Source organism: Nilaparvata lugens, chromosome 6, assembly GCF_014356525.2.
Source record: "Nilaparvata lugens isolate BPH chromosome 6, ASM1435652v1, whole genome shotgun sequence".
Lineage (NCBI taxonomy): Eukaryota > Metazoa > Arthropoda > Insecta > Hemiptera > Delphacidae > Nilaparvata > Nilaparvata lugens.
In genome coordinates this window covers 34,419,371-34,433,351 of record NC_052509.1, presented here as the reverse complement: position 1 = coordinate 34,433,351, position 13,981 = coordinate 34,419,371, and the positions used below count along the sequence as shown (strand labels likewise).

Genomic DNA, 13,981 nt, shown 5'->3' with positions numbered 1-13,981 from the left:
ATTAAGAATCACCCTGTATATCCCAGAAAGAAAATTCAATGGAATTGATGAATGAAAATTACAGAAGAATTTGCATAATTAAATAATTTACACATTCTATATAACATATCTTCTACACATAATCTTCTACTTTGTGGTTGTTCACTATAGAGAGCAGTTCCATTCACTGTGATAACTGTTACTGAGCTGTGACTGGCATTCAGTGGAACTGCAACTGATTCACGAAAACACAACATAATTATTAACCTCTTTATATCAAAATCAAAACTTAACATTTTCACAAAGTGAATTTTGTGATGAATGGAGAATCAGTATTTAGCATATAATTTGCAAATTTTCTTTATTTCAGTGAAGAAATAGGATCAACAGTCGGATTTTTTTTCTTGAACTTAGAGTCAAGTGTGTACATAATCATCATCGCCAACAACCCCTGTAAATTATCAGCAGCAGATTCATCTCAAATCAAATCAAATCAAATAAGCTTTATTCCTCAAAAATATACATTACAGGAAATTAAACACACTTTACATAGATACAGGAATACCCCTACAAGACTATTCGTCTGTGTGTAGGGGTGAGTTCTGGGTAGCCTGAAATATATCAGGCTGCTGAGTTAAATTAAGTAATAAATTAAATTGTGAGGAGAAAAAATAAATATTCGGTTTATAAATAATGAATGAGTTAGATAACTAACTACAAAGAAATTATATTTACTTAAAATATAAATAGAAGTAATTTGAAAAGTTAATGGAAACATTTAAAAGGAATGCTAGTAAAAAAAAATAAATAAATAAAGATAGATAAGGAAAAAAATTAAAAAAATGATAAAACATGATAGAGCAGGGACAAGCGGAGCCTCAGTAAGATTTTGGAATTGAAAAAAAATATATATGAAGGGATTTGAGTAAGAGAAATGGAAATATCTGGGTGAATTCCAAGCATCATAGAGGATAATAGATTAATGCCAGTACATAGACCGAAGCAGGCTTTCAGACATTTCTGAGCCAAGGCGGTACAGCCACCCCTCCACCATACGCTTGATTCAAGATTCAAGATTCAAGATTTTTATTCGCCATTAAGTACAGTACAAGTTTATCTTATACTAGCGTACAATAGGTCGTAGTCACTAATCTAATTAAGACTTATATTACAGTCGAGTCAAAAAGAATTAATTAAAATGAGCATATTATTCAATAAGCTGTCAAATAGTCATAAACATTAAGTATGCAAGAAACATAATTAACATGTATGCATGTTGAAACATAAATTACAAACATAAAACATACTTAAAGTATAAATCAGAAAACATCTATTAAAAACTATTGCTGATACATCAACCATACCGGTACGTCAAACTTCTCAAGTCATGGGCGAGAAATTCTTCAATTGAATAAAATGCTTGTTTTTTCAGCCAGTATGATACAGTAAGCGCAAATACTTTATATGGCAGGTTTCTGATTGATTGAGGTAGTTTATTGAACAAAATATATTGCTGATACTTGTGACTTCTGTGTGACTTGTGTAGCCTGACACTTGGAGTTACTAGGTTTTCTCGGTGTCTGGTCTGATACTCATGTTGATGGCTGTGTCTATGGAAAAATTTCATATTTGTTTTACATATATTAAATTGACATAGATATACATAGATGGAAGGGTCATTATATTCAAATCTATGAAGCTGTTCCTACATGTTTCCTGACTCTTCAAACTAGCAATACAACGAATAGCTCTTTTTTGCCATACAAATGCTTTTTTCACCTCACTACTATTACCCCAGAGTCTAAGACCATAGTTTAGTTGCGAGTGGAACAAACCATAATAAGTAAGAATCAAAGTATCACAACTAACGCAGGATTTTAGTTTTCTTAAGAGAAAAATGACTCTTGATAGCTTTTTGCATAAGTGCTCAATGTGACTACACCAGCTTAATTTACTATCCAATACAATGCCTAATAGTTTGACAGGTTTCATACATGTTTGGTGGATATCGCTTAAGTTATTTCTAAGTGTGAAAATTATATTTTCTGTCTTTCCCTCATTGAGAACCATGCAATTCGCACTATACCACTCTTTACAACTTGCAATTGATACATCTAAACTGTCCACCACATTGTCTACACTCTTGTTGGCACTAAGAATGGTGGTGTCATCAGCATATAGCACAGAAAAACAAGGTACATTATCATTAAAATCATTAACAAAGACCAAAAACAGAAAAGGTCCAAGGACTGAACCTTGCGGCACTCCAGCCAATACTTTCTTTGCTTCAGATCCTTCATCATTAAGTTTAACAATTTGATATCTATTGCTAAGGTAGTCTTCGATCAATTTAAGCTCTTTGTTTCTGACCCCATAGTATTCAAGCTTCCTACAGAGAATATTATGTGGTATAATGTCGAAAGCCTTACTCAAGTCTAGCATTTTTCCCCCTACAACCATTCTCTTTTCAAACTCATCCAGGATGAAGTTGACTAGTTTTTCAACGGCCATTGCAGTTGAACAGTCAGGTCTGAAACCAAATTGGTTTACATTCAGCAATTTGTTGATTGAGAAGTATTCGTACATTTGATAGAAAATACAGGCCTCAATTATTTTGCTTATGATAGGTACAATTGCTATTAGCCTGTAATTTTCTGGTAATTCTCGATCACCTTTCTTGAAGATTGGGCTGAGCAATGATAGTTTCAAACAATCGGGGAATTGACCAGTGAGTAAGACTATATTTATCATCAGAGTTAATGGTGTCAAAATTGATTCAATTATATTTTTTAAAATGAAATTCGATAGACCAAAACAGTCTTCACTTTTTGAGGAGCTTAAATTATTCACAATGGATATCACAGTTTCAGGTTTGACCACTTTAAATGAGAATTCAAGAGTGCTGCTATTAATACCCTCAGCAAACTTAAAATTATGCAATAGTTCAGCATAGGTCACCGAAGATTGGTTTAGATCTTTGGATACAGTATTTGGCACATTAACAAAGAAGTCATTGAGTATGTCTGGTGAAATATTAATTTTTTGAGGAGCTGAGTCATTTCCTATTTCCTTCTTTACAATTTTCCATGCTGCTCTACTCCTATTAGAGGATTTACAGATAACATCATCATTTGCCATAATTTTCGCTCTATCAATAGCTATACAATATTGTTTTTTGTAATTCTTAAATATAACTTTGGCATTTTCAGTATTAGTTATCTTCCAAACATTATACAGCATCATTAGGTGCTCCCTCATGAGCTTTAATTCAGGCGTGTACCAGTTTTTCTGACTAGATTTAGACTTTGGCTTATAATTAATTACAGGACAGTGTATATCAAAATAGGACTTTAAAACATTAATAAACATAGACATCACAGAATTTGTATCACAGACATTGCATATGTATGACCAGTTATAACTAGAGAGACATTTTTTGTAGTTATTAAGCCTATTAGTTGTAATGAGACGTCTTTTATGGATTTCTGTCTCATTATTTTTAAAATTTCTGACAATATCTACGGAGAGATCAGCAAATATACCTGCATGGTCTGATATCAGATCCTGATCATACAGTTTACACTCAATACGTTCGGACTTAACACATGTATATATATTGTCCAAGCTTGCTTTTCCTCTTGTTGGTAGGGAGTGCACGTTATACAGATTAAAGGATCTCATGACATTTAAAAATTGTTGGATTTCAGGTCTATGTAATTCAAGAATGTTAAGATTAAAGTCTCCAGCAATTGCAATGAAAGAGTAGGATTTCTCAGTGATATAATTTAAAACTTCTTCTAGCTTGCTGAGAAAGTCCTGTATATTGGAGTCCGGTGTTCTGTATACACTTATTATTATACCTTTATTGTGGACGAGTTTTATGGATGATATTTCGAAAACCTTCTCTACGCAAAAGTTACTAACATTCATAGAACTATATTTGATTGAGTTTTTGACTAATATGGATGAGCCACCATGTGTGAGTGGGGGAGACCTGCAGTACGAGGCAGCTAGGGTGAAACCACTTGGAACATAAAGTTTAATTTCATCATTACTAAGCCAATGCTCATTGATACACACAACATCAGTAGAATTATCTGATAAGATTAGCTCTAGTTGATTTAGTTTGGATCTTAGAGAACAAATATTTATTAAAAACATTTTTATTTTCTTCAAATCTGTTGTTTTGCTTTTGTTTGTTTCTAAGCTAGGATAACCCTTGTTGTTTGGATTCATACAATCACTATCACTTCTACTTGATCTTATTTCATCAGATTGTGCCCTAAAAAATGATTGACGTTATTGTGTTTCAAGGGGATTGGGTCAAGAACTAGTTCCGTTGTGTTGGCTAGCTGATGCACCAATTCTAAAATCTTTTGAGAGACAAACTTTTTGCCTAAAGAGTTCAAATGAAGGCCATTTGATGTATGGAATCTTCTTCCTATATTGGTTATATTAACAAATGAAACATTTTTAAATTTTTTGCAAAGAATGAAGTTCTCGTTGTTTGCTCTCTGGACTTCCTTGTTGATCGCAGACCATCTCGGCAGGTCATGCCTATGAGGCACCGAGAACACCAGCACATGACCTCCACGTCGGCTCTGCAGGTCGCGTAGTTTACTTCTAAACGCAGATTGTAGCTCCTTCCTCTCATTGCAGGCTATATCGTTTGTGCCGGCAAGAAAAACAAGCACATCATTGGCGTTCACCTCACCAGTCTCCTTCACCACCTCCCTGAATCCTGCTCCAGGTTTAATCATGCTTGAGAATGTATGATTCTCATCTCTGAAATGTTTATAGACATCTCTCCCTTGGCTATCAGCGTAAAACTGAATATTGAAAGTCCGAGTTCTAGTAGACCTTTTTTGCTGCGTTTGAGAAACAGGCGCCGCAGACTCGCGTGTCCGCGTTCTGTTCACAGTAACTCTGTTTGCAGGCAAAGCGAAACGCGAATCACTCCTCCCCAACACTGCGAATCTATTTTCAGTTTGAACTGGTGGATTCGAAGTACAGCTTCTCGATTTAAAACTTTGTTTGGGTGTAATAAAATACCGGCACACTGCATACCTCCATACTGATTCTAATCTCAGCCGGCAGATTCCTGTACAGAAGTTAAGAAAGATAGAAAGGGGTTCTCAACTCCAGTCCATGAGCCACCCGCGGCGTCGCGAATCCATGGTTGACTCTAAATCGTCTGGGGTAGGTGTGAGGAATTTCGGGTAGAATGTTATATCTATTTTTTTTTAGAAAGAGCAGTAGAGATTTTATGTAAAGTTGTCTAATATTTAAAACAGGAAATTCAGTAAATAATTCAATTGTTGGGTAGTGCTGTTCCTTTTTCAAAACTGTTTTAATCATTTGTCTTTGCGACACCGCAAGCGGCTCCAAGAGAGTAGCGTGCAGACCCCCCCAGACAAGAATGCCATACTGGATGATTGACTGGACGTAAGCGAAGTATACAGTCTTACAGTGCGCCTCACTCAAAACATGGCCTAGCTGGGAGAATGCATACAATAACCTTCTAAGTATCTGCTTCACAAACTGGATATGCGGACCCCAACTCAAACCACTATCAACTATAATACCTAAGTACTTGTACTTATTTACTCTTTCTAGTTTTGAGCAATTACAGACAGTTGATGTTGGATCTCTGCACGAATGAAGTATTAAGTCTCTTGGCTCTGGATCTTGCTGGTTACGGGTTGTGATGGGCATGTATTGGTCTTATCTATATTAACGGTTAAGGAGTTATGGTCGAACCAGCTCTTTATTCTGGCCAAATCAGAAGTAGCATTTTTGAATACATCGTCCCACTGTTTTCCTGATGATACTACAGCTGTATCATCAGCAAATAGAAAAATTTTACTATTAATGTCAAGCAATGGGAGATTGTTAATATAGATTAGGAAGAGAATTGGCCCAAGGGTACTTCCCTGCACAACGCCATAATCAACCTTTTCCAAACCACTTCCACTGTCATTGATCTGGACATATTGTGTCCTGTTCTGTAGGAAGCTCTTAAACCATTGTAGAGCAGTCTGCTTGATACCAACCATTTCAAGTTTGAACAATAGCTTCTCCCTATCAACAGAATCAAAGGCTTTAGCAAGATCAAGATAAGTTATCATTAATTTGCTTCTTATTTTTACTTTATCAGCTATATATTTTGATAGGTCGAATAAAGCATCAGAAGAGTTCTTAGATTTTTGGAAACCATACTGTGATGTGGATAGAATATTATTTTGGTCCAAGTACTGCATTAACTGGGTCTTTACACATTTTTCAAGAATCTTAGAAATAATAGGCAGAAGAGAAATGGGACGGTAGTTGGTGTAATCATTTTTTGAACCTGACTTATAGATGGGTATTACCTTTGAGATTTTGAGCATGTCCGGAAATTTACCTGTCTGAATACTTGAGTTAATTAGGTGAAGAATAGGATCAATTAGGGTATGAATATTGTCCTTGATTACTCTTGCTGGAATACGATCATGGCCTGGGGCGCTATTACCTCTCATGCTACCGATCACCTGCATGAGATCTTCTCGCGTGACAAGTCGAAACTCGAACACAGAACCAACAGCATGATCGGAATCGTTTATTTCTGGCTCGCCAAGGGGAGTTAAAGAATCAGCCAAGCGCTTTCCCACAGAGGCAAAGAACTCATTGAAATTATTGCTAACCTCGGTTGCAGTGATTTGAGCAGGAGCCCGACCATCCCGCGCGAACACATTGACAGGAAATGCATGCACCCTGGCAGGCCTCCCCGAGACCTCATTCACAGTTGACCAGAATTTCTTAGGATTATTTGAGACTTCAATTATTTTATTCTTATAGTAATTATATTTTGTTTGTTTAATAAGAGAGTGTAGCCTATTTCTGTATTGAATAAATTCATTTTTTAGAGTTGCATTAAAAGGTTGTATAGTGTCTTTTGAGAACCTAAATTCTCAGACAACTATAATTAAGTTTGGAAATCATGCGAGACCCCGATGGTGGAGGGGTTAGTGAAATTTCTAGTACTATTCTAGTGGTGAGGAATCCGAAATAAAAATCATTTGACGATTGATTGCCTCTATATTAAATATTTAAATTCAAACAACACTTTACAATAAATACTTTCTTCAATTAAAGATTATCTTTGTCTTTAAGAGACCAAATTTAATCATTTTTTACGTCTTTAAGAGACCAAAATCTAAGGGACACATTGAATTCTGGTGGGAAAAGATCAAGTACTCATCTTGTAGTTGTCGTCGCGATGTCCGGAGTCCCTGGCAGAGATGGATGAAGGGTGAAGATGATTAGTCGTCCTCCAGGAATGTTCAGGCGTCGCGGCGACAGATCCAAAAGGGAGTTAGTCTTGTTCTCTCCTCATCAGCGTTCAATGACGTACGATTCCATCCATGGTTGGAAGAAGTCACCGGCCCTTTTACAATGGAAATTCTCAGCCCGATACAGAGACCTGATGACAAATTTACAACAGAATTAGAAACATAATAATTACCAATATCTAATAGGATTGTATTCAATTGATGATCTAGGTAGATCATCAAATCAATACAATTCACCGCTTCCTATGAGGAAATAAATAATATTATTAACATACATAAATCGAACACTTATAAATCATATTCAATGACAATAATGAAAATACTCACCCAAAAGGGGTATTGAAGATCCAAAGTATAGAGGGAATCAATCGTCAATTATCTTAACTATCCCATAGCTATAAGGGGGACTTTACTTCTAAATTACAATTACATTAAATGTCCGATTTACTTGGACAATCAACTATTAAATTCTCCTGGAGAGAATGAGAATGTACCCCCAAACGAAAACATATTACTGGAAATTGTAAGAAATCTCAAGAAACAGTTAACACTATGACAGCTGGGATTAGAATGAATGCTCTCCTAGTTTTCAGAGGCTTCCAGACTGATCAGTTTTCCCATAATTGCCTTGAAATATTTACCCGATCGCCGGTGAATTTCTCTTCGCCCACTCTCTTTCTCCTCAGTAAATAAGGAAGGTGATACGTTCAAGCAAGAAGGAAAACTAGGAGAGAAAAGTTATTTCCCTTTTGCAAGTTTAGAATTATGGGATTGAATCAGCATACTTCTGACGTCTAGATCGTCGTGAGAACAGATAATTCCAAGTGGGATCGTGGGAACCAAGGACTTTAATAAGAATCTGGTCATAATTATAACGATTTTAGAAATGCTGGCTAAGTTGCCAATGAACAAGAATAAATTTACTATCTTCATGGGAACTGAAAACTACTAACTTAACATAGAATAAATTCCATTTAATAACTCAAAATTTTGGTACAGTTGTCTATTTAATCTTTTTTTCAAGTTATCCCGGTGCCTGATTGATTGAACTAAACCCAAGCTAATCCAGGGCTTCAATTTACTATTTTTTGCTGTCACTTAAATTAGTTTTGTGTTCACTTCTATTGTTTTCTGGAGTGTATCTGCGAAGAGACGAGTTGCCACACTCACGTCCCTTTCATCAAGGATAGAGCTCCAATTTTGTGAAGAAATATCATTATTAATACCATGCCAGTCAATCTTGGAAAAATATTCATTGTTATTTTGTGAAGATATTTTTGTAGAATTTTTTGCTAGATTCATGCATATAGCATAGTGGTCAGTCACAGAGGTTTGGACTACAGTGGTTGAAACATCAAATGAGTGAGGAAGTTTAACAAAATAATGGTCGATGCAAGTTCCACTAACTGGCCTGGTAATTTTATCTATACAGGCCGTTAATCCTGCATCGTTCAGTACATCAATGTATTGCTCCTCTATAGATCCTGTAGCAACATTAAGAATGTCACAGTTAATATCCCCTGCTAGAATTTGAATTTTCCTATTGCTTCCTGATGTGGTTCTGAAATGGGTGTCAAGAGCATTTAAAAATTGATATATATTGGAGTTTGGGCTTCTATAAACTGCAAGAAGTTCACAGGGAGACCCCTCTCAGTCGAATTCAATTGATAGACAGGTGGCCACACCACCCAGCTGAAGCTCCCTGCAAGACACTGAAAGCTCATTATTTATGTACACTACAACACCATCGCATTGATTTAGACTTTTGTAGGATCTAAGGAGCCTATACCCCTCAATATCCAGCAGGTCACTATCGTCATTCAGCCATGCCTCGGTCAAAATAATACAGCCAAAACGATGCTTTAGACTCTCTAAAACTATTAAAAATTCATCTATGTTTTTTTTGTAACTTCTTATGTTAATGTGAATTACTGAGAAATCCGTCTTGTCCCTATTTCCGGAAGAAGTTAAAATAGGAAATTTTAAAGAAAAGTCATTAATATCCGTGCACTCAGTGCACTCAATTGGTGAAGCATCAATTGGCTCCATCAGATCACTCATTGTTCTATACTGTAAATAATACAATGAGACAAGCCATGCCGCCTGCCGGGCACAAAAGAATACAAGTACCGTAAATAAATACATGAATAATAAACAAAACTAAAACAAAAATTGGAAAAATACGTTTAGCGGGAAACAAATTCGTGCTTAATTCTAATTGATAAGTATACCTAGTCACGATCATCTCAATGACTAGCTAAACTAGAACATGAATTAGAAGCATGAATAATTGTATATAATATCATTTCCCTAATTATATTTAATTTTGCGATTGTGTGGACCATTTTCATCTTTGTGAAATAAGAAATTAGATTTTAATTATTACTATTAGAGGCCCATAAATGTTTACATTACTCTTACTATAAATCAAGAGAACAATGTTTTTTTATGTGTTAGTTTATTCAATAAGTAAATTCTGTTTCATAATCATCCTGTCAATCATTAGTTTGTCTAAGAACGATGTTTGTGCATACAGTGGGAACTGAATATTCTGTTAAGAAAGAAGATCCCGATAAGAAAAGACAATCTAGACTATACAGTAATGTATAGACATGACACAGCCAATGATGTGTAATCTAATATTTAATTATAGCCTATCTTAATGTAATCTAATTATATCTAAATAATCTATTTATATCTTAGGTACTAGCCTATCTTTATAATTATATCTTATATTATAAGATTTAATTCTTAATGTATAAAAGAATACATAAAGAATAGAGCTAATTATGTAAATTAAAAATCTAGAATTTAAAAAAGTATAAATATAGGTATTGATATGAAAGAACTAGCAAGATAGTAGAAGTGCTTATTCTACTATGAATTGAATAGCAAGGTTTACACCACTTACTGAGGTCTAAATGATACGAGTACTGTAATTATAATAGTACCGTTTTCATTTGAAAATTTAATATATGAAGTTTATAGTAATAACTAACTATCTATCAATTAAATTTATTACAGAATTAAAATTTATAGTGGAGTAAGAGAATATCTACTAAACTATTGATTTGGATTATTGAGTTACTGATATGAATGTAGGTATAGAGAGACAACGGGATGGAAGTGTAACAGGCTACTGTAATCTTATCGCCGATTATTATTATTATTATTATTGTATTCTTCAAACTGTACCGGTAACATGCCCTTCTCTTGTTTTCGAGTAAATAATTCTACTGTGATCTTGCAGACTGCTTCAATCTCAAACAACTAGATAATCAAGATCTATGATAATACTAAGAACTGCTATGCACTGTAAATGGGGCTTGGTTCAACTTATAATTTCAGGTGCAGTAGCTACAAACAGTGTACACAGAAAACTAATGATAATTTTATGAAACAACAAATTATTCTGTATATTTAGATAAATTGAATTAAAATGAAATAGTATTATTCCCTATTAACCCTCTATTTTGGGAAGTAACAAGCAATAACTGAGATAAAATCAAGAAATTTAATGTCGTGCACTGTCAAAAATAATGCTTTGACCAAGTTAAAATTTCAGGTGCAGCAGCTACAAACAGTGCAGGCTACTCTGAATGCTAATAATATTCAAGAGACACTAATTATTCAGTATATTTGAGTTAATTGGATTAAAATGAAGTAGCGTTATTCTTAATATCTCTATTTTGGGAAGTAACAGGCGATATTATTAGATTATATAGATTTATTTTTTAGAGATAGGCAAAAAGCAGGCGCTTGCACGAATGCTGCCTTAAAAAAGGGAATCAAGAAAACAATAATATTTCACTTTCATTAATAAAAAAATTTTGAAAAATGAATAAAAAATAAAACTAGCCTAATAGTGTTCTGACTGGTTTCCTAATTTACCAGAATTTGGATGAAAAACAAGTTGTGATTGGGTGTTCACTGAGCCTCATCCTCGGAAATAGGCTTGCTATCTTTTCGGCGTAACTCAGCAATTTGCTCCAAATCACGGATCAGGAATGCTCGATGATCGGCGGCAGCCTTTACCATGACTTTGCAGTCCCTGGTCCACACTGAAATTAGTTTCTTTTCCTTCAAAAGTTGCCTCGCCGCATTGAATAGAGAGCGTGTCACGGGAGTGAGATGTTCGCTCAGGTAGACTGGGGTATTAGGGAAATTTGTATTAAGTTCACTAGCTGAAAGCCTACCTTTAAGTCGCCTGGCGGTCAACCAACTCGATTTTGTGAAGCGTGAGGTGAAGTTAACCACTATTGACGGTGGCATATTGGCGTCTCTATTCCTATTCGGTAGTCTGTGAGCCGCAGATATGTCCCACTCCTTGAAGCTAACGTTTATGGCTCTAGCGACTGCATCCAACACGGTGAACATATTCTCCCCCTTCGTTAGGGGTACACCTGACACTAGGATGTTGTTTTTGCGTGTATGTTGCTGCAAGTCATTTATTTCACCTCTCGCTACATCTAATTCCTTTCTAAGTTTAGAGTTATCCTGACGCAAGAGTTCGACGGATTGACACGCACTATCACACTTGCTTGTAACTGCCGCGAACTGTTCTTTAATAAGTGAGATTTCCAGATTTGTTTTTTTTACGTCTTCTTGCACTTGTTTGAGTTTCTGTACATTAGTATCCCACCTATTGTTGTTAGCGTCCCAATTAATTTTGTTCTCCTTCCTGAAATCGGCTATGGCACTGAGAATAGATTTATTGTCGCTCATTATGGAATTAATTAATTCTCACAATTAAAATAAACTGCACGATTCAAATTTAGGTTAAAGAATAACTCGGCAGACGGCTGGCGTTAACTTGTTATTGAACTTTGTTTCTAAGGAGCGATAACGAGTGATCCGAACTCATCGGCTGCCCGAACTGAATCAGGACCGAAAATCTGAACCAGGAATTTCCAGATTTTGTTTACTAGTTTGAGCATTCTGTTATCTAACATGCAGTCAGCAGCAGTCACGCCAGAGTAGCTGCTTCTTGTAATTTCTGGAGAGAAAGATTGTTCACCGGCCTAATCTATTATAGAAATTGGCAGTACTGTCATCATTAATCCACCCTTTGCATCAGCATTTGTGGAATCATTCCCTGTCACATGATCGGTGGCATGATCGTCTTCTGAGACTCCTATTGGTTGGTAATCTCTTTTCCTCTTGCTTCCCATTCTTCTGTGACCATACTCTGTGAGGAGCAGACCCAGGGTCAGGCAGTTGTTTGGTAGTCGAGCGTGTGAATGGGTTGCAAATCTCCTCTCCTTACGGCGTTCCCAGTACTAGTTTATTACTAGGGGAATTATTCTATTTTTGTGTGTTAGAATAGAATATTGTAGGACGAGTTTCAGACAACTTGAAGTTTGATGATCCCCTTCCTTGGGGATTTTCTTTCTTGTTAGTTATTTCTCCCAAACTTGTATCCATGGGGGTGAGCGAGTTATCCTTGGTTTTGAAACCTGGAGGGATCTTAAGTTTGTGCTACTAACAGTTAAGTGGGAAATTCAACTAGGCTCTTGTAGCAGGTTATTTTAGAGTGCTTAATTTATGAGTCTCTACTCTGTCGCTTCACAACATTTTTAAGTTTAATACGAGAATTAGAAATTGGTTTGCAATTCTCTGTACTTGGTTCCATGGCAATTCAGGTAACTGTTTGTTAGGAATGGTCGCTTATATGCATTTCCTTCCCTGTAGTTAAGTGGCCTTGAATTTAAAGAGTAATTTTTCTCAATTAGTTTTTTATTCTAGTGGGGAAATCCCTATTCTTTTAGAAGTAATTTTCCCAATTAGAATTCATTCTTGTGGGGGGATCCCTGTCCTTGTTAAAGATAATTTTTCCCAGTTAACTTTCATCTTTGTAGGAAAATTCCTATTCTTTGAGAGTAAATTTTCCTTGTTCAATTTTCATATTGTAGAGTGGCCCCCATATTTATTTTGCATGGCAGTTTTTGATTAGCTATAGTTTCTAGTGGGTAAATCCCAATCTTTTTCCTAGAGAACTCAGGTGCAGCTTGAGTTTGTACCCTTCAAAGTTATCACACTGTGACGTCCTTTCTCTTACTTTCCAAACTTTTCCTTTTCTATAATCCTTCCAGCTCTCAGGTAAAGCTTGAGAACTTCCTGGTTGAAGTCATCAGGCTGCGACAAGCTTCCTCTTACTCTCTCCTAACTCTTCCTGTACTAAAATCTTTCCTGATCTCAGTTCCAGACTTGAGGTCGACCCTGTCACGGTCTCAGACCCGCGAAAAGTTTAGGAAAAGCCTGCTTAGTTTAGGATCTCGGTTTCAAACTCTAGATTGTCCTGGTTGCAGTTTTTCAGACCCGCAAATCCTTTTAAATTTCTAGGAACCTTTCCCCTTCAATAGCTGTAATGTCCTTTTGGTGTTACATGTGCCCAGCTGGCAGTCAGTCGGTAGAGCATGTGAAGATTGAATATTTTTGATAATTTGACACCTGCTGGAATAAAGATACCATATGGTCCTTACCAGCTCTTCAAGGAGCTGATATCAAATTCTGCCATCATTTGCTGCAAACTGCTGCTGCTGCTTTATTAATCAGCAATCTTCACCTCTGCATTGATTGACTCTGCAATTATAGATGTAGAAGAGGCTGCAATACTGCTTCAGTGAATAGGTTGAACCATTTAAATAAATCTTCAGAACGTATTATTTCTG

At 35.9% G+C, this 13,981-nt stretch overlaps 1 protein-coding gene across 2 annotated transcripts; it reads right to left on the bottom strand.

Moving 5' to 3' along the window:
* Positions 1-13,617, bottom strand: LOC120351900. 2 transcript variants are annotated; one of them, XM_039430676.1, is made up of 2 exons: positions 11,202-13,617; positions 1-430 (listed from the first exon to the last, which is right to left on the bottom strand). In XM_039430676.1, exon 1 carries the CDS (start codon positions 12,033-12,035, stop codon positions 11,238-11,240), a length of 798 nt encoding a protein of 265 aa, XP_039286610.1. In that variant the 5' UTR covers positions 12,036-13,617; the 3' UTR covers positions 1-430; positions 11,202-11,237. The 2 variants fall into 2 exon arrangements, with proteins under 2 accessions (XP_039286610.1, XP_039286609.1); XM_039430675.1 differs by lacking the exon at positions 1-430 and adding an exon at positions 7,416-7,441.
* Between the last annotated feature and the right edge of the window lie 364 nt (positions 13,618-13,981).

Excerpts from the sequence above, each read along its gene's own strand:
- LOC120351900 (XM_039430676.1), bottom strand. The coding sequence starts at position 12,035 with ATGAGCGACAATAAATCTATTCTCAGTGCCATAGCCGATTTCAGGAAG.